This window comes from Notechis scutatus, chromosome 3 (assembly GCF_049901735.1).
Source record: "Notechis scutatus isolate UNSWTSFEM ecotype Mainland chromosome 3, rNotScu1.2, whole genome shotgun sequence".
In the NCBI taxonomy this organism is placed as follows: domain Eukaryota; kingdom Metazoa; phylum Chordata; class Lepidosauria; order Squamata; family Elapidae; genus Notechis; species Notechis scutatus.
Genome location: NC_142011.1, coordinates 48,563,858 through 48,589,570, shown reverse-complemented (window position 1 = coordinate 48,589,570; position 25,713 = coordinate 48,563,858). Strand labels below are relative to the sequence as shown.

Below are 25,713 nucleotides of genomic sequence, written 5' to 3'. Positions count from 1 at the left end.
AATGCTTCCTGTGTCCTGAATTTTGTCTCCTTTGTTCAGAATGCTTTTTCAATATTGTACCCCTAACAACGTCCAACTGTTTGGTTTTGTTTTCTGCTCCCTCTTGCCAAAATGGAATATATGTGAGCTATCATTCAAGCATCAGGAATGTTGGATGGGCACTATTGCAGAATGTAGGGTTTTAACTATGAGAAGCTGGCTCCAGATGCCACTGGTTCTGATGTAGTCCTTGTCATCATTACTTCTTTCTGTACTACATTTCCTTCCCACTACAAGCTGGGGTCTGTTGTAGTCATACTCTGATTATTAGCACAGATGTAAGGATACCAAAGGTCAGTGCCTACTTACTAGCAGGGAGTCGGCAAGACACTTTCTCCTGTGCTTTTCAAACTGATGCAACTCTAGGGCTGCATTTGGATCAAGTTTGGGGCAAGTTCAGTAAGCAAAACTCATCATTCTCTTTCTGAACTGTGGACAAGCTTATTGGTTATTCCTGCAGCAGCTGGGAATGAAAGAGTCATTGGTTTGAATAGGTTTCAGCTTCAGGGGAGATTTGGTTGAGTGGCTGCTCTGAACAGCAGGCTTTTCGTGTTACGATACGTCCCTTAGGACAAGACACTTACTAGAGCACCGATTACTGAACAATTTGCATGTCACCCATCCATCTATTTGGCAGTGAAAGTGGTCATAGGCTGAAGCTGTTAATGCTACATAGAGCTGTTAAATTAAAAGCTGGTGCAGCCTAAACCTTTTCTGTGGATAGAGTATTATGTTACTGACTAAGACCAGGCTGCTAGAATGACTCTTGAAGGGTGAACGCAGTAAAGCCAAGCCAGAGGGCAGCAATGTCTGGAGCATGTTCCTAGGCAGAGGAACCAAGTCAAGGGGCTTCGAATAGACCAAGTACACATAGCTGTGCAAAGTGAATGGAATGGAGTCAGTGTCTCGTGTCACTGTTTTCTGGTTGCATTTACATTCATTAGAACAGGGGTGTCAATCTCATTGAGGGCTGCATCAGGGTTGTTTGGTCTCAGAGACCTGGAGTGGGTGTGGCCAGGGTGGGCATGGCCAGCATGACGTCACTTGTGTTAGGGGGCGCCTGCCGCGGTCGGAGCACTCTGCCAGCGAAAATGGGCTCCCGAGCTCTGATTTTGGGTGGGCTGTGCATGCCCCGTTTTTGGCCACAATGGTCTCCTGCAGCCCTCTGCCAGGAAAAATGGAGCTTCGTTTTCACTGACAGAGGTACCTCAGGCCGGTCCTTCGCTGTTTCCTGTGGGTCAGATCTAAGCACCCCATAGGCTGTATCGGCCCCCAGGCCTTGAGTTTGACACGTCTGCATGAGAATCATCTTAGGAAGAAATGGTTTAAGTCTTTTGAATTTTAGGCTTCCTTTGTACAAGTGTAGAACAGGCTAAAGCTTGTTTGTGGTTCAGCATTTGCTAAATATCGACTCCTTGGACATAGCATGTTCCATGAATGCAGCCATTGTGTTTTATTAATGGCTAACATACTTTGTGGTTCCACCTGTAAGAGGGAGAGGACCATCTAGATCAGGGCTGTCAAACTCCTGGGCTATGGCCCAGATGCATCACGTGCTGGCCACACCCATGCCTGGTTTAGTGAAGGGAAAAGTCCTGATACGACATTTGACATGAGTTTGACACCCCTGATCTAGATAATTGAGTCCAACCTGTTGCCCAATTTTGAAATCCAAATGAAACCATCCATTTAGATATCAATCACTGGTCTGTAGTTCCTAGGTTTCACCTTTCCTTCTTGAAACTTGTGCCCTCCAATCAACTGTTTTCTAATTCTTTAAAAAAAGATCAGGCAAGATCAGTTTCCTTCAGTAGTGAAGGTACAAGTCATCTGCTCTCATTGAAGGTCAAGAGACATTGTCTATACCAGCAGTTGCCAACCTTTTGGAACTCAGGGACCACCAAACTCATAATTTTAAATCCCACAGACCAGAGACCCTGCAAAAAATCCCCCAAAAAGTCTGCAGGAAAATTCCCCACCCCATTTTCCTACCGATCGATCATTCTTTATTTGGGATCGCAGGATACCATCTCCAGCTCCGTTCTCGGGGGAGAGAGAGAAAGAGAGACAGACTTTTGACTTCATGCAAGGAAAGCAGCAGAAGTCTTTCTTTCTCTCCCCCAAACTCCACCAGAAATGAGTCTTTGTGAGACTTGTCACACTGGCACAGACTCTTGGAGCAGGATGCCCTGCAGGGTCCCAAAGACTCATTTCTGGAGGAGTTTGGGGGAGAGAAAGAAAGACTTTTGCTGCTTTCCTTGCATGCAGCCAAAAGCAGAAGAAAGAAGCGGAAAGAAGCATCCCAGTGGCCAGGCGAGGTGTGTGGGGTGAGTGGGGCAAGTTCCCCCCTCCACTCTTTCCTGCCTCCCCTCACTACCTCGTGTTGTTCACAACGCAAATGACACAAGCCTTGTGTTCCCGCTGGCCATGTGGGTGGCGCAGCCTTGTTTTCCTGTGCAGCCTGGATTAATTACTTTGGAGTGAGTGCTTTGGGGGTGACATTTCTCTGCAGCCCACCAAAATTTTCTCACGGACCACCAGTCTATACCAAGCAAAATCTACAAACATGCTCCTTTATCTCTCTTCATGGTTTATTGTGAAATATATATCCTCTTTTCAGAAAATACTGAAGCCAAAATAAGCTCTGCCTTATGTTATCTATAAGCTTTTTGCTATCTTTATTGAGCAACTGGTATCATTATTTCCTTTTTCTTTTTTGAAGCTATCAATCTATGAAAATTTACTTATTGAATTCTAGTTTCCATTAACCCTAATTGGCCAAGTTCACTCATAATGTTTGCTTAAGTCAAGATTTACTGAACAAACTACACTTTACTACATATTCACAGCGTAGCAAATCAAGCAAATGACAAAGAATGGAGTTTCAGACACTTTCTGAGGCTTTACTGGCTGAGGAATTCTGGGAGTTGAAGTCCACAAGTCTTAAAAGCTGTCAAGGTTGGAGATTCCTGGATTAAGAGAAGGTAAAGGGGGGAAAAATTCCACTCCTTTTGAAGTTTTTGCCTTTTGTGGAGAATTTTTTCTTAGTCCATTAGTGTTTTGCTTCCCTTTATTCCCAGGGAATACATCATCTTATTGCCTGCATTTTGCCTACCATAAAGATGACATTCTGCCCTTAAACTAGTCAGCCACGGATACTTTTTAAGAGGTTTCCCCCCCCCCAAGATTCAGTCGCCATACTTGATTGGATCAATTAATACGAATGCACTTATGTATTCCTGCCTGCAGCTTTTTATTCTGCTTTTCCAAGCTCCTCATTAAGGACCCTCCATTAACATGATGTGTTGATTGCACCAGTTTTCTAGAGTATGATGTGTGAAGGAAACGTAGAGATGTTCATTCCAGGATGGTTTTACTGCAGCTTTTCAGTAGGTTGAGATTTGGAGGCACATGCGTTGTTTTCCTAAATCACAAGAACATAAGCAGTGCCTTGCTGGATTGGGTCTCTGACCCATCTAGTTCAGCAGCCTCTTCTCACAGTGGCCAAGCAACTGCACAAGGAGGCCTACTAGTCCTCCGCAGGATGGCCTTCAATACATTTGGTACATTACAATTGGTCTTCAGATTTGTTATGTTAGTAGAAAAAAACAACCAAATAACAGCACTGGACCACTAGGTTGGATTTTAAAAACCCATCCTTGTAATATTTAAAATTTCAGAAGCCAAAAATCAGATTAGCTGAATATAATTGTAGGTGCAGGGTTCTTTGTACTGAATTCAGAAGGCAAAAAAATGTCATTCAAAATTGATCTCTCAATTATTTTGCCATGATATCCAGCATGTTTGCAGATGAGTCCCAGTCCTGAAATATTTTGCAATGGCAGCTTTCTCATTTCCTTTAAGCTAAAGTTTAAGTTGCCTTTTGAAATAAAAGACATGGAATTTTTAAAGTAGCTAAAATGTGAAAAACAGTTTAGGGTGAAATACACCTCTAGCCAAGAATAGCACCAGGAATGGCTCCTGACTGACTTTCCTAGGGAACTCATTTCACACAAAGGGCCAACTATAACCAAAAAAACCCATGTAGTAACCTATGGCTTCATTTTACTTAATTACTAGGGATTTGGTGAAAGGCCATCAATGGTGAATGTGGAGTTCTGCAGGCCAATGGTATTCTTTACTTGCTATATATATTTTCCATTACTTCATTTCCACACACTATGAGTGGTATACAAGCAACAAAAATACTGTAAATCAACCATATGCTCTCAATCCCACTGCTATCCACTGGGCAGGTATGATCTCTACTTTCTCCACTAAGGGTAATATTTGCAGTCCTACAGAAACCCAGCCAGGAAGGAAAAGTCCAGAACTATGAGCTGTTTTCTGTGCAGCCCTGAGAACCATTAAGAATTCGTTAACTTAAGTACTACTGACTGCACCATACTGAAACAAAAAGAAAACAGAAAACCCCCAGCTGGAAGTTTAACTTTACAAGTAGTGGTGTCATAACAAAAAATTTCAATGCAATCTAAAGGACTAATATACATGGAAACCAATTAATAGCCATTGTAATTGTAGTGGTTATGCCTTTTCTCTACGCACATATGTATCTTCTTTTATAATATTAAAAGCATAGTATTGTTATAGTTGCTATTTTTTTACCATCTAGTTGCTGGATTTAGCTGCCATAGCTGAAAAATGTGCACTATTGGAATAGTTTTTATCCATGAAGTCCTTGAAAGAGACGAACCAAGAACAGCTTGTATTTTTAATAATACCGTGGAACAGACACAGTTCTTTAGATGTCGTCAAATCACATTGTAGATCAAGTCTTTTAAAACTGTATTTACCCAGGAAAGACAGCAAGAATGAGCCAGTTTCAAGGATATTTTATTGCAATATGGTAAAATACCAAAATTGTCCTAACAGAATTTCAAGTGACAGTGAATATTATATTGTCAAACATATATATCTATATATACCTAAAATGCATTGTCCTTATTTCCAAACTTGTATGAAGTTCTAATGGATACAGACTTCCATTGATCAAAAGTGTTGATGGCACTTTATGACATAACCTGGCTAAGCATAGGGAAAGGGGAAATAAAAAAACTTAAAAAGCCTTTTTTTGGTAAATATGTGGTGTTTTGAGTTCATTCACAATCATGACAATGCCAAAATGGTGAAAGATGTCATGACTACATAATCTCAAGTTCTTCCCTTTCATACCTGTGTCACCACATACTTTTTGTCACTTGCCTCTTCTCCCCACTGGAGATGTCTATGCATCAGTTTGTGTCAACCTATTCTTCAAAGCACCTGAAGGCAGGACAAGAAACAGGATGGAAACTAACTGAGGAGAGAACCAACCTAGAACTAAGAAATTTCTTGATAGAACAATCAATGGAATGATTTGCCTCCAAAGCTGTGGGTGCTCCCAACACTGGAGAGATTGGAATTTGTTTGAAATGCTATAGGGCAGGGGTGTCCAACCTTGGCAACTTTAAGACTTGTGGACTTCAACTCCCAGAATTCCTCAGCCAGAATTCTGGGAGTTGAAGTCCACAAGTCTTAAAGTTGCCAAGGTTGGACACCCCTGCTATAGGGTTTCCTGCTCAAGCAGGGAGTTTGACTACAAGACCTCCAAGGTCCCTTCCAACTGCTATTCTTGTAAAGCTAGAGGGCTGAAGAATGGACCTACCACTAGAACTCAAACGCAAAGTTTGCTCCCATCACTATAGTTCACCTATGCTTAATAATTCTCAAAGTGATCTTTCATAAAAGCAGCATTTAGGGGGGGGGAAACAACCCAACACATTTTTCCTGAACAATCATGGATGTAATCCTCAACACCGGTGCAGTCTGTAGCTCATCATATTGTAAACTTTTAGGGGAACATTTTTCATTCTTTTATCCCCCTTACAAAAGCAGGCAATTGCATTAGATTGTTTTGTACTTACTCCCACTCCATACATCCTTTGCATGCAGTTCTCCTGCCTGCCTTTTAATAGGGTTTTGGCAGTATAGACAAGAAGGATTTTACATACAAGTATAGCAGCAAGTGTTGGGTGTACTCTGAATCTGAATGATTCTGCAATGGCTAATCAAAGTAAGCAACCCAGAGGTATGAAGGAGAATGAGGAAAGACTATTAAGGCACTATTTTATTTGGCAAGACCGGACTGCTAATGTTCCTTAATTCTGCAATTTTACGTGATTTAATTCTTACAATAAATAAAGCAGCTCATAGATCTCACAAGAATAAGCAAAGGCAACCAGGCGCAAGTAAAATTTAACCCTTCAGGCCTCCCCACATTTTTACTATGACAAGCAGCACCTTTATAAGCACCTACAAAAAGCAAGCACCCCCCCCCCCACTCATTCTCAAATGAAGGGCTCAAGGATCGTGCTACTCTAGATGTTCAAAGAATTAAGACATCCTTGGCAGCGAGTGAAGCTGGAAAGGGATTCCAGTGCTATACTCTATATTGTTTGGGCTCTTATAATGCCTACCAATGGCAGCCTGAGCAAAACAGCTTTAGCCAAGGAAGTTTCAGGTGAACGTCGACAAGTCATTATGGAAGGTGAAGGTGATTCAGGCAATGAAAAGTGCATTCTCTCCCTTGACTCACATGCAATAGGCATGTGGCGAAGATTGAGATAAAGTAGCAGTATATCAGCAGTGCCCCACCAATCAAGCGACCCAAACTGATGAATGTTTTGAACTGATGCTATGCTCACTCATCCTTCCCAAGTCTAAGTTTGGTTCAATTACCCCAGAAGGCTCTCCTGATCCTTGGAAACCCAGGCTAGCAACGCAAACGGTCCTACTGCAAGAGTCCCACCCAAGTCCACTACAACCCAGTCTTATTAGAAATATGGTATCTAGTGGGGAAATTCCCTCAGTTAATGAGTGATAGCAGAATGTTCCAGGGGCCCTTTTCACTCTGAGAACTGGGTGGTGGTCACCAAGAGGACTTGTTACAGGTTGACGTCTGTGACATCCGTAGGTGTGCTGGTCAAGCTGACTTCCTGGCTCTCCAAGTAAGTTGCGTTCTTGGAGGGGCTATATTCTTGCTGAGGTTGAGATATTCGTTTCAGGTTATCAGCTAAGGCAGCTTCAATCTGCTCCTGGCAAGCTTTCAAGCAGTCCTAAAAGGGAAGAGAGTAACAAAGAAGAATTGTTCATGTCCACATTTTGCACCCTTCATGCCTTTTTTCAGCACCACCAAATATTTGAAGCATTCATGTTAGATACGCTGACATTGGAAAGTTCCAAGGGAGAAGCACAATCAATTACTGATTTGTTAAAAGTTACTACCAGGGACAAATAAATGCACCTAGAGATCTGTATAGAAATTGGCAACATAGGGCCACCTAAGGCCATTCATGGTTTTATCATCTGAAGTAAGGTCACTCCAAATAGTCAGATCAAGTCTGATTCTTGTAACGGTGAACAAAGAATGCTGGAGTGGTGGCTTTTCTTCTATTTTGGCCTTCATACAGCTGAGAAACACATCAAAAATTATTGCAAAAGTAGAATTACAAGAATTCAGCATGATTACAGTTAAATATTTGCTAATTGTTTATGTATGTGGACATTAATTTATTTCCCTGAAAGAAGTATTTCCTGGTGTACTGGGAAATGTCTAAGGAAATCATGCCAAAAAGAGCCTGCAACTCATTTCTACAATGTTTGCATAAAAGACACACTTGCATTGAAGTATGTCTTGCACAGGATTGGAGAGGAAAAACTACTAGAAATATACATTACTAGTAAGCTATCTAGTGAGAAGTATTTGAAACATTCAATAGTTCCCTCCTACCAAGAATTCGAACGTGCTAGACTGCCTCTGACTATGTTCTCCAGAGACTACTGTTACTGCATTTATCTTAATGCAAGGGAAAATTTTGACCTTCAATTTGGGAGGGCCTATATGCAGCAACAATTTTTCTCAGGGAAACGAGGAAACTCAGTTCTTCAGTTCTGCAATGAATCACAGTGGTAAGCCCTATAGCTCGCTGCATCATCTGTTATAAAGACGAAGGATCATCTTCTTGCTGTAGCCTAAAACACAATGATTTTCTGCAGCTCTTCGGGGTTTGAGTGAATCCTCAACAGGCTCCTTGAGGCTGCTAACTTTACAGGATCCTGTCATGTAATGTATACAATCTTACAAAGAATCCTCTGATGGTTCGTAGAATCTGAGAGGATGTGGCAAGTAAATATAGCAACACCCAAGCTCTTTTCCTCAGAAGACATTTCCAGTAAATGTTGCCTCTAAAACCATTTTTAACACACAACAAAAGCTAAGTAAAGCCCACCCTAAATCATCTGGCCAGCTTGCAAGTAGATGATAAGGAAATACAGGAAGGATTGATTATAGAATGTAGAATGTTGGACTTCTCATGGTAAGTTTCTTCTCTGAGAGAAAGGGATTGTTGTAGGTTTCTACTTCTAGCTCCAACAGACAAAATTCTAATGATCAAACCTGAACACAATTCTCTGTAGGAAATAATTATTCCTATTTCAGTTATATTATCCAGAGCCCAGCATTGCCAGTGAACTGAAAAATAAGCTATATACTTTCAGTTGGTCAAACATCAAGTAGTGACAAAACAAAATCTATCTTCAGAGAAAATAATAAATGGACTGAAATAACAACCCCACTCCCACAAAGAATAGAATAGAATAGAATAGAATAGAATAGAATAGAATAGCTTTATTGGTCAAGTGTGATTGGATACACAAGAAATTTGTCTTGGTGTAAACACTCTCAGTATACATAAAGAAAAGGCAAGGAATGCTGAAGCAGAGGGAGAATTTGCATGAAGGAAGACCCTCTATATGTGTTTTTTTTAATTTACTCCTGTAGGGATTGAGGGGACTAGAAGGGATTTGTGTGAGGCAGCAGCAGCCACAGTTGGGAATTGGTCCTTTGTGCCTAATGCTTTAATCTCAAATATCCTATGCTGCTTCAGTATTACTTCAAGATATTCTCACACAAGTCTGAAAGAACTTCAGTGATACTCAAAGAGAACATAGCAACAATTGTAGCTTCTATTTTCCTCATATTTTGGCCTTACCAGATCCCTTGCCAGAAAACTGGCAATATCTGGTATTTTGGAGGATATGTTTTAAAAACTGATCTGAAATCCTATTTGCCAATCAGTGTGCAGCAATATAGAGTTAAATGGATCAAGCATCTGTTCCTTGTAAAATGTATCCTAGATTCTCATAATTTGGGACTGTTATTTAAAAACATGACCATTCAAAGCATCTATATATTCTCAACTCTTCTTTCTAGATTCTTAGACATGTGACACGTCTAGTGAATTGTATGGAAAAGACACTAGGCATTGGCATGGGCAATTCTAAGAATTAAATGCAATTGGGAGTGGATGGCCAGGTGTGAAAGCTGAAAGGGATGTTTTTGAATATGTCTTCTTGTTTCTATTTTTATACAATCTAAAAACTAAGTATGTGAAAAGAATGGAAATGTCTCAAAATTTTAAAACTTGTTCCTGATTACATCATTCAAAAATAGGAAGAATGTATGTCCATCTCCTTTTAAATCTCAGCACTCAAGATTCACTATAAATACAAAAAGCAGGTTTAAAGGCTATTTTCAACCAACAGAAAAGTTCAATAAAACAAAACAACTGGAAATAATTCAAATCTCTGCTTGGTGCCTCTACTCACTAAATCCTCAGCTGAAGCTTAGTAAGAATATAAAATAGGGCAAGAGAAAATACCAGCTTTTTTTACAGTATCTTACAAGCTTCAGTTAGAAGACAACAGCTCAAAAAATGCAAAAAGTGTGAAAAAAAACTAAAAAGCACTGGACAGTAGAAAAAACCCAACTGACAAGGTAAAATAGGGCATTCCAATTCAGGTAAGAACTAATTACAGCATGGGCCCTTGAAATTCTCACTTCTTCTCTTTATGAGGTGTTCATCTCTTGTAATCCTCTATCCATTTTCCACCTGTCCTTTACTCTTTCCATCAACTCTCCTCATAGGCTCAGCATTCAAACTTGATTTCCAGACTCACTCTCATTCACAGAGCAGCTTGCAAGCAGCTGGCCTTGGACAGTTTAGAAAGCATGGGGCAAAAAGCCAAAAACCTTACCAAACATGTTCTTCACTTCATGGTTGTCATGCAATTTACTACTAGATCTGCAAGACAGGCACAATTCACCAGATCCTGCTTTCCCTGTTGCTTTGAGACATGTAACAGAGTATTCAGAATGTCAAATTTGCTTTTCCTGGCAACCTGAGAAGGCAGCCCGGGAGGGCTCTGGAATGCCACCTGAAGTGTACTTCTCTAGACTCCATGTTTGCCTGTGGCAAGAATCCTACACTGACCCATATAAATAGACAATAAGCCAATTCCAAGCCTTTCCTCATTCACCAACCTAATCTCCAACATCTATCTGTTTGGATAAATTTCTGCTTTTCAAAGACCACCCAGTGTGCAAAAGAAAAGAAGAAATAACTAATCTGGAGCATCAGGTAAATAATCAATGGAAGAACCACCTGCAAATATCCAGCAATCATGAACTCAGTGGTAGGTCAGAAGCTGCCACAATACAACAAGAAAAAGCAGTTGGGTTTCAGAGAACAGCCAATTTGTATAGAAACCCCACTGAATACTACAGAGTCACAACTGTTTTGGCTTAACAGTGAAAAAGCAACACTGGCTTGGGAATCCAAGGATGCAGAGCAAGGAGAGGAAGCCTGCCAGGACAGCAGATGTCTTCCAGGGACAACCATGTAATCTTTGCATTGACCAGGCAAAGAAAGGCCCTACTGTCCTCCATTTCTGGAGGTGACAGGCTTTCTGCATTGAGCCGCAACTGAAACAAGACTCAGCCACATTAATAATATAATCACATGTGGCAGTCAGTGGCTGCATATAACCTCTTTTCCTAAATCAAATAATCTCTAAAATGTCAGGGGCAAGTGGGTGGTTTATACACTGTAGGTATAAAATTAATGGCAACTTTTCCAGAGCTGTGAGAACAAGAATCTGAAACAACTAGTTAGATGTTTCTGCTTTGCTGAATTAGGCTCCAACATTTCTCCTTTCATCTGTGGCTTCTCATAATGCATCAGCTCTTCCAGACAGGCCTTTATTTTAGGCTTCCAAACATAACTTTTGAACAGCTGCCCAAAATCACTATCAGTGAAATGGGTGGCATAGAAATGTAATAAATAAACAAACAGCTCCTGTGGTAGATGAAAGACTGTAGAAAACTTAGCATAATGGCTTGTATAATATTGAAAGACAGGATAGCCAGGAAAAGCTGGAAGGTCTACAATGTCCAAAATCTAAGCAGAACACATGATCAAAGGAACTTATTCACCTGCTCTTAAGATTCTATCTATTTTAATAAAAAGATGGCACAATGAGCAATCCAATAGGAAAAAGCTGTAAAGAGGACCTATGCCTTAAATTTTGCAACAAGGTAATACAGGAATTTTTAAAGGTAATTCTAAATGAATGTTTGTTCCATGCAGGGTAAAGAAATCAGACCCAAATTAGACAATTCTATCCCTATGTAGCCCATTAGTTGCACAATTAACAAAAAAACTCTGTGTGTTTGGGGGGGGGGTTATTATAATCTTTTGTAATTTTATAATGTTTTAGAATTGTTTTTACACCCATATGTTGGAAAGGTGGGAATTTATGAATTCTACTTCCATACTTTAAACATATCTCATTGAATGAAGTATGTTTAATCCAGATTTGGGCAATACTGTAATTCACAACAAATCCTATTGAATTCTGAGGAGTTTACTTTAAACTAAAGAGTGAAAATAATAGATGAATGAATCTACCAATTAAGATTTTAACAAGAAAATATGGGTTTTGTTTTCTTCAGCATATTGTCCCAATCTCCCCTTAATTCTCTGAATTTCAACTCTACAGTCATAAGCACAAGAGATTCCTTAGGCAGAAATAAACCAAGTTTCAGTCCTGGTTCATGCACGTTTTCTCTTGTTTGCATAGCAATATCTATATCATCATTCAAAATGACTTTTGAAAGAGTTCTTATTTGCCTAGATGTTTTCTCCATCTATCACATTCCTAAAAAGACAGTCCTACTTGGTTTAATGTGGCTAATTTTATGGTGTATAGATTGATTTGGGATTTGATTATTGTTCTATTTTTCTTCTGCTATTGTTGTTAGATGTTTTGATTAACCAAAAGAAACTTGGGATTTGACTACTTGAGTCTTTACTATCCAGGTTGCTGTTGCTGTAATATTGGATCATCAGCTTAAGATTTGGCAGCTCAAAAGCTTTGTCACCAGAAACTTTTGAAAAGAGGCAGATGTCTCTAATCATCAAATAGAGGCTTAAGAAATGATTTGACAGCCTGGTGGCTTCTGAAGAAGATACTAAATGCCATCTGTTAATACCAGATTTTCTGGCCATCTTATAAATAAGAACCAGTTTGGAATGCAAAGGGAAGAAACCACAGTAGCTTTCCTTGACTCAACAAACAAAATGCTAGCAAAACTCCAGTTCCCATTTTGCATGCTGTTGCCTCCAAGCAAGACACTCACCACCTCTGTGCCAGTAATGCTAGCAAGCAGCTCAGTAAGTGCCTCGCCAGAAAAATGGTCAGATGAGGTAGTGAGGCCATGGACTGCTGCTCCAATGCAACCTGTAGCAATCATGGATGGTGGATACATAGCAAAGGTGTACTCTACAAATAAAGAAGAGAGGAGGAAGAAGAATGAATTCATTCATTATTTCATTCATCAAAGAGAAATGTCCACAAAGAAAGCTTAAGCAGATACTTTAAGATAGAAGACCAACCAAATTAAAACTAAGCAGCACAGGTTAGGGTTTCAAGTTTCAGAAAGGAATACAACATCTTAGCTCTTCGAACATTATTTAGAGTATTTAAACTCTGCCTTATTCCTGATCAGATAGCTCATTTCAAAATTTCAGCTATGCAGAATTGGACACTAATTTTTAAATAAGAAAAAAACTTACAGTAGAAGCAATTGATATGGGGACCTATTGCCACCAACATATTCACAGTACCTTTCCTGGAATTCACAAAGTTCATTGTCTTCTAATGGGAATAGGTAGGGTACATTAATTAACTAATTAAAAAATGAGAAGATGCGTTTTGTAAGAGTAACAATTAAAAATTCTTACGTAACTCTTATTATTATATCTCTTTTATTCATTAAACATGAAACTCAGTCAACTGAACATTTAAAATTGTATCACAAATATCACTGACTGATGCTAATGGTTGATACGGGTTGCTGCCAGCATCCTAGGTATCAACCAAGCATCCTCTTAAAATGTATGATATTTCGAGTAGCACATTGTTTTGCAGTTCCACTGGTGTTATTGCAGGAAGCTATAATTTCTTGATGTATTTTGTAAAATTCTTGGAAATGGTACCAATTACAACTACTACTACTACTACTGTTATTGTGGCACAGTGGTTAGAATGCACTATTGCAGCAAACTCTGCCCATAGCCTAGAGCCTGCTCAAAGTTGACTCAGCCTTCCATCCTTCTGAGGTTGGTAAAAAAAAGGACCCCGATTTTGGAGGGCAATATGTTGATTGTGTGCTATAAAGCAGTGATCCCCAACCTTTTTTATGCCACGGCCCGGTATCCCCAACCTTTTTTATGGCGCGGCCCGGTACACGCATCAGCTGGGCGCCGCCATCTTGTTTTGATGAAAAAGTGCTTCGTGAGCTCACCGGAGCACTTTTTCATCAAAACAAGATGGCGCCGCCCAGCTCTCCGGGTGAGTTTTTCGTGCCGCCATCTTGTTTTGATGAAAAGTGCTTCCGGTGAGCTTTCTACCCGGAAAAGCTCACCGGAAGCACTTTTCATCAAAACAAGATGGCGGCGCCCAGCAAACCAGCGGCCCGGTAGGACTTGTTCCACGGACCGGCACGTCCGCGGACCAGTGGTTGGGGACCCTGCTATAAAGCACTATGGAATGGTGTATAAATCTAAGTGCTATTGCTTTTATTATGAAGCCTCAACAGGATGTTTAGAAAATAAAATGGTGGGCTGCTTTCTCCATAAAGACTTTTGCTCCATTAAAACGCGAAGATAACCTGGGATAACCAGACAGTATTATGAGGAAGGGACATATGGAGATGGTGGAAGGAGCAATCTCATAAATATTAGTATTTTGCAAGCTGTGACCAACCACGACACACTTTCGTAATTTTAAAGTGCCTCCCAAACTGAAAAAGAGCATACTCTTAGCTTATTTAAATCATTTTGCAACAAAATTATTATCAGCATATTTACAGGAGTCAGGAGGGAGCATACATTTGATAAAATCCCAGCTTCTAAATCATCATCCTCAATCTTCAGTATTTTAACAGTCAATGCTACTGCATATTAGACACTATATTTGATTAATCTGCCAGCTACAGAATAAGGAAACCATTATTGCCTAAAAGGTTTACTCCAAAGTCATCAAAAACTGGAATGAAACTGGAACTGATTGGCAGCTTTCCACACTACTTTGACACACACACACACAAATGGTCAGTAAGACATTTTATTAACCAACCTAAGAATAATCTATAAAGTTACATAGCTATTTCTTTTTGATAGCATGTTACAATAAGCAAAAATGTTTCTTCCTGGAAGAAGACAGGAGCTCTCCCTGCAAATATACAAGTAGCTAATGTGAGAAAGATTCCCTCTAAGTGTCAGAGTTGGTTGTTGGTTTGGAGTTTGTTAATTGGCACTCTGACACTAAGACTGTACAAGAATTCAGGAATGACCTAATGCCCAGTTCAAATGATCAATATGATGTATCTTTCTGGTGACAGAAGAGAACTAGCGGTTATATTCTTCAACAGACTAGTAAAGTTGTTTTTAAAATGGCTAGACAGAGTAAGCTGAGCTCAGGTTTTAGAAAAAAAACAACCTCTGCCATGGAACCCAATTGCCAAATGCTTCTGTGAACTCACCTCTAGAACTAAATTTGTCCTTATCATGTAAACTGCCATTTTGGAATTAATATGTCATATTTCATTTTTACAGATAATGGCACACGTAAACCTGAATATTCACCATCCTTGCTTTCCAGAGGCAGATACCAGGGTTCAATCAATGGGGGAATCCATGGCCTCTTTGAAGAAAAAAAAACCCAGTTTGCTACAGCTATCAATTAAACAAAGTCTCTCTTTTCGAAGTTTATAAATTAAGCTGCTTCTCCCTTCCAGAGAGTCTCACCCTTTCAAACACAAACATACCTGTGGCGCACAATGCAATGAAGGTCTGGGCGTGTTTCTTTACCAAATGCACCTTATGCTGAGGAAGCGACAGCCGATGGAGAATGTGATCCAGGAAGTCGTTTGCTATTACCATCACCAGGTCCCATTTCAGCTTCTCTAAGACCAAATATTCCCAGTCCTAAAGAGGGAAGGGAGAGCGGATTATGCTAGCAAAACAGGGGAATTATTTTTTAAAAAAATCACACAAGGAAAAAAAAAAAAGCCAAATCCATGAGTCTTACTGTCCTTTTCCTCAAGGTCCCAGCAAAAGATTATTGCTCCTTGGAATCTGCATACGGGTAGTCCTTGACGCACAACCATTTGTTTAGCAACTGTTCAAAGCTACAATGCCACTGAAAAAGGCCACTTATGAATGATCCTTGCACTTGTGACGGCCACAGCATCCCTACAGTCAAGTGATCAAAGTTTGCATGCTTGGCAACTGCCATGTATTTATGATGGTGCAGCATCTTGGGTCATGGGATCATCATTTTCTACCTTCTAAGACAGCCTCTGACCAGCAAGTCAATGGAGGAAGCTTAATCTGTTTAGTGACTATGTGATTCACTTAACAACCAGTGATTCGCAAAGCAATTCTGACAAAAAAAATGCTGTAAAATTGGGTGAAACTACTTTAACAACTGCCTTGCTTAGCAACAGAAATTCTGATCCAATTGTGGTCACAATCTGAGGAATACCTGTTCTGTGCTTCTTGGCAGTTTGGGCATGCAACCTTTCTGTCATTGCACCTGATGAGTGCAGCATTTGTCCTCTCATACAAACACCAGAGGAAAGAGCAATACAGGGTCTATATCTGCCAATTATGTCTTCATTCTCCTGTGTAGTCAGGCCCAATTGAATACATCCTTTTCTAAGCAAAGAACATGTATAAGTGCTTCTCAAATTTGGTAATTTTAATTATGCAATCATACTATAAAATTCTACCAGTTGAAGTACAAATCTTAAAGTTGCCAAGTTTGAGAAGTACTGATGTATATACTATTTATTTGCCAAATGCTATGGAAACATTTCCAATAAACTCCCCATTCTAGTGGAAGGGTGCCATTTTCTTTCTTCTTCTCTTACTGTTATCAGAATTCTTTATTTTTCTTCATCTGTCACCATCCATATATTAACTTCTAAGTCTGATCAGCTTTTCCTTTAATTCCTGTTCCCTAACCTTTCCTTACTTTTTCAGGCAGTTTCAGACAGTAATTTTTGAATTCTATAGATGCATTATTTGTATGCCAATAAGCAAAAACGGCAGCCAGGATTGCAATCCTAAGACACGCTACAAGCAGCCTGTACAAGTTAAGGTGATATGATCTCCAAGTCATGAACATCCCACTCTGATAGTAACTTTCCAAGAATGTGCATTCCAAGTAAGAATTACTTTCCAAGAAAGTAGCTTTCCAAGAACCTTTCAATAGCGATCACAATTAGGAACCTTCTTTTTTTGTTGTTGATGTTGTTGCAAACAAACACTTGCTTGTAGGCAACTGCTGGGAAACATGCATGGCTCTTCTGAAAACCTTCTCTTCTCTGAGGCATGTCCTGGTTTTGTACTTCCTAAATGTCCCTGCTCCCTTTTCTGTACATAATTCCTCAGCTTGTATTAACTGTGGCTTCCAAAATACAAGACCTAGAATTTTAAAGGCAATTTGACTGCCTGAAATTGTTATCAGTCTTTTTCCTTAAGTAAGAATCAAGTTTCAATTAGCTCGAGTATCAATATTAACTGTCATTTAATATTGCCATGGGGGAAACAAAAGTGACTTTGGTTTTTCAAGCATAAGGTCACAGAAGCCTTATTGGTTTATTCAGGTCTAATCTTCTCAGTTTGCACATGACTCAGAGAAATTCTTACACTGCATCTTTACTGTTGTTTTATGGAAAAAGTCATCCTTCAGTTGAAAAACAGCATATTACCACATCAAGCTGAGGAGGGGGAAGGCAGAACAACTGCCACAGATGCAGCTAGTATCAAATTTGTTCAGTGACAAATGTAGATCCTAAAATTAGGAAGAATCAATATTGTAAATTAGAAGCTTCAGTGAATTTCAAGCAGTGCTCTTAAAACTTTAAGGAACTGAATCCCTTTCTGCATATCCAGAATGAGGTGATGGGCTCTTTAGTTGTGGTCTGGACGTCAATAACTCAAGTTGTAAGCGTGCAGGGGGGGGGGGGAGAGATACACACACCATTTTTGAACAGTGTTCCCTACGGAAGAAAAAAATACTTTCTATTACAAGAAATAATCTTTTAAAAATACTCAAAATTATTTTTATTTAAATTTATACCAGTAAACTGCCTTGAAGAAAAAAAAAAGCCAGGTAAATGTTATTGTTCCCCAAGTCATAAATGAAGATTGGCTAAGTATCTAAGGACTTTTGTAAAACGATAGCTCCCTATCTATGAAGCAGACTGGACCAACGTCAAGATCAACAGTCCAAAGTGCTGGACAGGCCAGATGGTTAATGAACGAATACTGAAAGTAAATCCCATCAAGCTGAAGACCTTGTGACCTGCTGACACGAAATGCTCTTTGTAACCATCTTTTCAGCTAAACATGCATGCAGCAAATTGGCTCAATGAAGTGCACAAAAGAGCTTAGATAATACCCGTGGACGGAAATCCAGCTTCCTTCAAGGGGATAAATTCCTTGTTGCATCATTTCCTTATACTAAGAATAACTTCAGCATGATTTTGAGTGCTGAACTGGTGTCAAACAGGATCCTCTTCTTTCCAAGAGGAAATTGGTCATGCTTTGAAAGTGAGATAGCTTTCCTTCCAGGAGCTGGCAGATAAATTGCCAGGATACAGCCATTGTCCAAACCATGATAAAATTGCTTTCTCTTTTCTTTCCCTGGATCGCTCTTGCTGCCCAGTTGTGAAAGAAGCATAGGACATTATTAGCACATAGGGGGGAAGTGGTTGGGTAAGTGAAGAATTAACACTGTCAAACCCAGAAGCAAATGCCATCCTGCATGACTCAAAGAGATAATTGACCTATCTTCTTAGTGTTGGTGAACTTCAAAGAGCAGGATGGAAGGCATTCCACAGTCCAGTCATAGAATACAGGATATTGGTTTCACAGATGATTTTGGGTTCTTCCATGTAGAAGCTCAGGCTCCTAATACATTTTGATGCTTATGCCATTGTGCACATATCCTTCAAGCAGAATTGGTGGCCTGATTCAAAGTACCGGCAACAAATATATTTTCATTCACCATACTGACCAGAACAGTTATGTAATTCAGATGCAAAGAATGAGTGTAGAGGCTGAGTTGAGAAGGATGTTATAACCTTTTCCTTCTGAAACTTCATTACTGTTAAATAAATCAGTTGTGGCTCTATTGAGTTTCCTGCACATGTATAGGAGCAGAGTGGAATCAGGATCAGACCCTGGACCTGATCTTATTGCTGATCTGAAATCAAGAGGAATTCCAGAGATCTCTATGAGTGGATGGGTGCATACGTGCATGGCTAATATATGAATGAATGATGGCAATAGTTAACTTTTATTTCATAGAAAACCTAAAATGTCTAACAATAATTTTGTTCTTAATTGTCCATGTGAATAAACTCCCTTCCTCTTTGATCAAATACAAACCAGTGGAGTAAGACAGTGAAGCTCAAGTAAATAATCTTTTAGGAGTTGAAAAAGGAGATCCATGAAATTAAAGGAAATTATCCTAATTCTAATGACATGGAGAAAAAATATAGCGACTCAGAAAGGGTTCCTGTTCTCTGGGTCTACAAAATGTATCTAGCTAATACCTTAGAAAACTGACAGAGAGTATCTGACCCACTCCCCTTTGCTCCCCCATTACAACTCCATCCTCCTCAGTAATCATGACGAATGCTGGGCTGAAGAGACATATTGTACAACCAAGCTAAAGACATTGGGCATTAGCTACAGCTTCTTTGAAGAAATCAGTGCCATACTGACAAGGAAAGTAATTTTTAAAATCTGATTTGTTAGAGTTAAATCTGATTTCTTTAAAGAATATCAGTATTAACATGTTCAATAAAAAAAAGTATAGATGCAAAGATGTTAAGTCTACACGTCTTCGTCTTTATTTATATTTGAATCAAAAGCTCTTTGTCAAACAACCTAAGCTAGTTCATTCTTTTACCTAGAAAAGCAACTAAGGACTAGAGAAATAGGCTTTGAAGAACAGACATTATTATATATATATATATGAGACAGGAAGCTACACAATGGATCTATTATTATTTGGCTACTTATCCATTTGGTATTTAACTTTGATCATTGAAAACAGCAGGCAGAGCAATCCTTGCCCTGTATGCCTTGATTGATTGATGCTGAAATGGAGATAACTCCACTGCCTGACAAACAAACAAGCTCTGACAGTTCAATTATACTTCTAGGGAGATCCATGGCATCCCTCTACTGCCAGAAGAGCTCCTTCTGGAGAAGTAAGGATTATAGCACCACCCCAACAGACATTCTGGGACAGGACAGAGGTTACTTGGTCATTGCTCAATATCCATATGATTTCATATTTACCTGCAAGCAAATTATTTCAATGCTTATATCAACCATTTCAAATCCAAATCCCTTGAGGAAATATGAGGGTAAGAAAGAAGAAAGCTGTCTTAGTACAATTGTTTAATTCAGGCCATTTTCCAGTGATGAACTGCATTCCTTTGAATTAAATCAACCCATCCTGCTGATAGGAGCTTGTCACATTCAACGGATAAGAATCCTGTAGATTCAGGATTTGCTTCAGATTTGAAGCAGGGGTCTTCAAACTTGACAGCTTTATGACTTGTGGACTTCAACTCCCAGAATTCCTTCTCCAGTCATGTTAGCTCAGGAATTCTGGGAGTTGAAGTCCACAAGTCTTAAACTTGCCAAGTTTGAAGACCCTTGCTCTAGAGTCTCAAATGTAGACACAATTTATTATTCTGAGAAGTTGGGTAAAGCCTACTATGATTTCCCAGTTCAGCTAACATAATAGGCTAACTCTTCAAATGTCTCATTAATTCATTCTAATTAATTCTTGAATTTCTACTGACCATCTCCTTTTTCTACCTGTGATTTGATGAATCTGCAGAGTCTTGAGTGAGAATGTTGGGATTAAGTGAACCCAAGTGAAGCAGAGACGCTTGCTTCACCACAAAGGTAAAGTACAGGAAGAGACCTAACAACTAATAGGCCAGGTGTCATGGTAGGAGAAGCTTCTTAGGCTATGCAGAAATAGGCCATGGGTGATGGGTAGCAACTTGCTAGTTTCAGGCAGGATTTTTCCATTTGGTCAGGAGATGACATGGATCTTATGCATGAAAAACAAGTGTTCTGCCACGCAGCAATGACCAATGTCTTGGAAAACCAACTATCTTGGGTTACTTTTGAATATAGTAAGCATGGATAAGTCTGTTCTAAGCATCAGCATATATAATCTTGCTTACTTTTCCTCCACCTTTTTTTAAATGTTGGTTTCTAGAAATTCTGCACTATATTCAATCTAGTCTGAAATCTAATGAAAAGACCGCTGCAGGGTCTTCAAAAATATATTTTATATAAATATTCAGAATACAGACTATATTCACATGGAGTGCCTCACTAAAAAGAGCTTCTTTATTAAAAATGAACACAGAACTTGAACCTGTAATTGGATAACAAAGACTGATGTTAGTGGTGAATTATTCTTGCAGCAACTTCATTCTATTGACGAGCTGCCTACTGATAGAAAAATTACATGCTTCCAGACTAAGTACCATAACATTGGCCATAACCTTCTGAGAGAGCTGATGTTTAAATATTTTTAAAATATTTACAAACATTCTTTTCTAATTGGTGTACTCTGCAAGTTTAAAACTATAACTACCATTGAAAAGTGACTATTCTTCTGTCATGTCTACATTTCACTGTTCATTTTTAAACGAGATTTTGCTAAATTTGTCTCAACCATCCCCAAATAAGACCAGTTCTGTCCTTAACAGAAATTGTTAACCTATGTGTTTTCTTCAAATAGTATTTGTTGTATGATTACTTCTCATTGCAGATGAATAATGACAAAGGAATGTATTTCTTTGCAACATACATTGTGCATTTGGAAAGAATACAATTACAAAGATTCACAGAGAAATAACTAGATTATGCACACATCTGAAATACGTGTTACATATGTGTTACAACGGTTTGTTTAGTGATTATTCAAAGTTACAATGGCACTAAAAAAAGTGACTTATGACCATTGCAGCAACCTCATGGTCATATAATCCAAATCTAGACGCATGGCAACTGACTCATATTTATGACAGTTGCGGCGTCCGGGGATCATGTAATCCCCTTTTGTGACCTTCTGACGAGCAAAATCAATGGGGAAGCCCGATTTACCCAACAACTGTATTACTAATTTAACAACTCAGTGATTCGATTGACAAATGAGACAATAAAAGTCATAAAATGGGGCAAAACTCACTTAACAAATGTCTCACTTCACAACAGACATTTTGGGCTCAATTGTGGTTGACTACCTGTACATTTCCTCCTGGTAGGGCATTTCGTACCCTTTGTGGCTAACGTCGTCACCATAGAGGAAAGCTCACAAGTGCAAAAGTCTCTGCTTCTTACTTACAAGTTCCAGTTTGGGAGGAGTGGGGGATTGTCCCATGCACATTACTTTAGTCTTGTTTCCACCCAATAACATTTACTACATCCATATGTCCATTTGGGAGTTCATATCTATCCATTCTTAAAGTAATTTGATATGTTCAGCAAAAAGGGGCAATTTATTATTCACTTCTAATTTCAGATAATTTATGGGTAATTGCAATTCAACAAGAATCAAGAGTCTAAAAAAGATGTGCATGTAGAAGAGGGGGGAAATAGATTAGGATGTAGCAGGAAAAGGAAAACCATATGATACTTAAGAAGCCACCACAGTACCCACTGCTCATCCACAATTAAGTAACAGAGCAAGCTGAGTTGTAGAAATATGAAATATTATATCTAGTAATGAAAGAAACTTACCAAAACTTCACATGGTGTGATGGAATTGTCTGTGTAAATGCAGAGTTTCTGTACACTTAAAGGCATGGTCTCTCGTAACTTGGAAGCCAAAAGCATGCAGACAGCTCCCAGAAGTTGCAAGTGGTTTTTGCGGGTGGGGACACAGGACAAGTAGCGATCCACATAATTCATGGCCAAAGGAAACACCTCTTCTTCACATTTTTGCTCCTCACAAACCTGATTAAAAAAAATCAGTAACAATGGGAAAGAATTTTATAAATAATGACCACCTACCATACTGAAAATAAATTCTTCAAAAATAGTCCTTACCAAAGCACTTTGTATTGTAAGTATGAAGGAACATATGAGAGTTAATATGTAGAACTGGGGATATGAAAGTGGATTCTCTGTTTTTGCTTCTAGATCCTGCTGCACAGTTAGGTCAAATCTGCATTACAGAATCAGTATTTGGTTTTTAAAAGTCTGGTCTGATGCATCATATGCAATGAATAATATCCTAAATATTCAAAAGCATCTCACTATTCTAATTTCATTTACTACAGAACATTAAAACCTTTTATATCTCACACCAATAAAAATACCAGTGAAATAAACGGTACTTCCATGGAAGAAGCCATCATATGATGACAATATTCATCAAGAATTTAAAAAACCTAATTCCCCATCTTCTCCATTCATTAGGCTAGTTATTTATGCTAATTTATTACTGCACCCACTGAATCTTTTATACTGACTTCACAATAAAACCATGACTATAGCCCTTTTAGCAGAAACTCATTTTACTGTATGACTTTCCCATATAGGAATTGTTGCTTTTTAAAGTGGATGCATTTAGCTTTCCTGTTGTGGTATCTGTCTCATCAGCTTAAAGCCATATAAATGAATTTGAATCCACAATCACTCCTTCTAGTCTATCTGCACAGGACTGCTTCCATTTATGACATGCCTAAGGTATAATGGTGGAGGAATTCAAATCTCTCTTCCAGTCTGAGCTCCTTACTTTGTTTTCCCCAAAAGCAATTCTTACCTATTACTGATGATCAGGAAAATAAGGTTTTATAAACCTGAATTTAATAACCCAAATGCATTAATGGAGTTGCAGAAAGTGGTCATTTTCCCTGAGCACTTTGATATCTTGCAAACGAAAATAGTAAATAATATATTATCAAAAAAGCAAGCACACAAGAAGAGTCCCTTTCTTAGATTACAAATACATTCAATCCAGAATCTTGTTTCCAACAAGAAACTTAAATAAAGCTGCGTTTCTCCTTTGCTTCACTTAGAAAAAAGCTCTTATCTAATTTATTTGTGCTTATTGTACAAGTACCTAAAGAAATTTATTTATAAGATAAGGCAAGACTACTTTGACTTCCGATTTTCTGGTTAGAGCATTGGTTAAAATTTGTCCTTTCCTAGTTGGTTATTTATTTCTCCCATTTCATCCATCTTCATATCTGGTATTTTAGTTGTGAAAAACTGCAGATTCTAAACTGCTTCGATCAATCCATAATTTGTTGTGCACAAGCAGGGCTAGTGGCCGGGACCCCCTAGAGGTTGCACGCTTTACTGCCAAAAGGTGAACGCTCCTCGAATAAGAATCTTTCCCTTGGCTTAGCACCATCAGGGTGGGTTTTTTTTTTTTTTTTAATCAGCCTAAATCGAGAAGGCGAAAACGGAGGGGCATGGAGGCCTCGTTTATTTTTTCAATCCGCACCCCCCCCACCCACCTCTAGGCTTGCTGTTTATTAAGCATCGATTCCTTCACCCCCAAACGCAAACACTTCCCACCACGTTCGGTCGACCTCTCCCCTTGCAAAAGCCTTCCCCAAAACGGCTGAATTTGGATCCCTCCCGCCACTACCATTCGAGTCAGCTTTCCCGCTCCCATCCAGGCTAACCCAAGGCCTCACTTCTTTCTAGGGAAACTTCTCCGGATTCCGGAGAAACCAGATTCCAGGGAATGAACGGAGAGAAACGTGCCATAAAGACGCCTATACCTCGACGCATACTTGCCCGAATATAGATGCCACTGAAACTAACCAGGCTTCCTTCCGAACGATTGAAAAAGAAGGAGAAAACATCCCCCCCATTTTTTGAGGCGGCCGACTAAAAGTTAAGCCGGGCTGCGCCCACAAGAAGAGAGGGTGGGTGATCGAGCGACTCCCCCGGCACAAACCTCCAACATCCAGAACGCCAACATCTTCCGCATGTACGGCTGGATCTCCTTCTGCACGCACTGGAAGTAGGAAACGCGAAGGCAGCAGCGCTCTTCCTGGCTGAGCAGATTCTGCAGGACCCGCCGGTCCCTTAATAGCTGCGGATCCCGCTTGGCCCGGATCACCCCTTCCACACACAGCAGTTCCATGTGCGCGAATTCGGAGACGGGACGGGGCGATGGAAAAGAAGGGAGCCGAGGCTGCGAGCGGGGAGCCGGAGGCCACGAGGAAGGGAGAGGAGGGACTCTTCGGCAGTCTCCGCCCGAGCGCGGGCTGGATCCAGCGGTGGCAGCGGCGACCCGGCGAGCCCAGCCAAGAAGCCTCCCCTCCCCCTGCGAGGTGCCTCCAACCTCCCGGCAGCACCGACACCAATGAATGTACGGCCACGGGTCCTTGGGAGAGGCGGAGTCGGCCTCTGGCCCACCTTCTTCTGACGGACGCCCCTTTCTAGGCCACGCGAAAGATTTGCCATCCTAGGGGCGGAGGATCTTCCTTTTTCTCCACCCCGGGGATGTTATTTTACCAAGCGCCAGAATGTTCTTTGCAAGCAGGGGCGCTGGCGGACGGATTTGTCCCGTTTTCTGGGCATTTACTTCAGGATCTTTAGCTATTCCGGCCGCTCCAACAAGGAAAGCAGGATCCTGAAGCGCGACGCTTTACAGGTTGCCTGCCTTGCACTGGCACGTATGAATCTGGCTTCTGCGCCCTTGCAAAGCAGGGAGTCCGCGCTAAAGGAACCCTCGGTATTCCCACGGTGACTGCAGTTCTCTCAAAAGATGGCATGTGCCACAAATATAACTGCCTGGTGTCTCGCGACAACATACCACCATCACCAGCAATATCCCGATGCCCAGATTCCTGCAAGCTAGGGAATTGCCTGTGGCATTTTGGCTCCTCCCCTCGCACCCAGTGACCAACATGGCCACTGATAAGGTGCCCTAGCCTAAAGTTTCAGGACGAAGAAGGCAGCGCTCCGTTCAAGGCCACTGCTGTGCCCTCTTCCAACTTCCTCTCCTCAGGAAGGAGAGATACTAACTGATTTCTAAATCATGGGCAGTTCCTGGATGGCAGCAGAATTGGGGCTTTTGTATGTTTTTGCTGCTATGAGATGGTTGTCCGGATTTTTGCAGTCCATATCTCATACCTCTCACATCCGATTTTCTTTATAATACACATTCCCACTCATTTCAAGGCTGCTGACC

At 40.1% G+C, this 25,713-nt stretch overlaps 1 protein-coding gene across 2 annotated transcripts in view; it reads right to left on the bottom strand.

The window, feature by feature from the left end:
* Positions 1-6,147: 6,147 nt before the first annotated feature.
* Positions 6,148-25,713, bottom strand: part of CCND3 (cyclin D3) — an 86,824-nt gene continuing 67,258 nt past the window's right edge. The window contains exons 1-5 of one of the 2 annotated variants that reach the window (XM_026676881.2): positions 24,472-24,938; positions 22,296-22,511; positions 15,269-15,428; positions 12,578-12,720; positions 6,148-7,154 (exon numbers count right to left, since the gene is read on the bottom strand). In XM_026676881.2, the coding sequence (XP_026532666.1) occupies positions 6,984-7,154; positions 12,578-12,720; positions 15,269-15,428; positions 22,296-22,511; positions 24,472-24,660 (879 nt within the window). In that variant the 5' untranslated portion in view covers positions 24,661-24,938 and the 3' untranslated portion in view covers positions 6,148-6,983. Of the gene's footprint in view, positions 7,155-12,577; positions 12,721-15,268; positions 15,429-22,295; positions 22,512-24,471; positions 24,939-25,713 lie in introns of those variants that run through there. The other variant, XM_087959762.1, reaches the window with a different exon arrangement.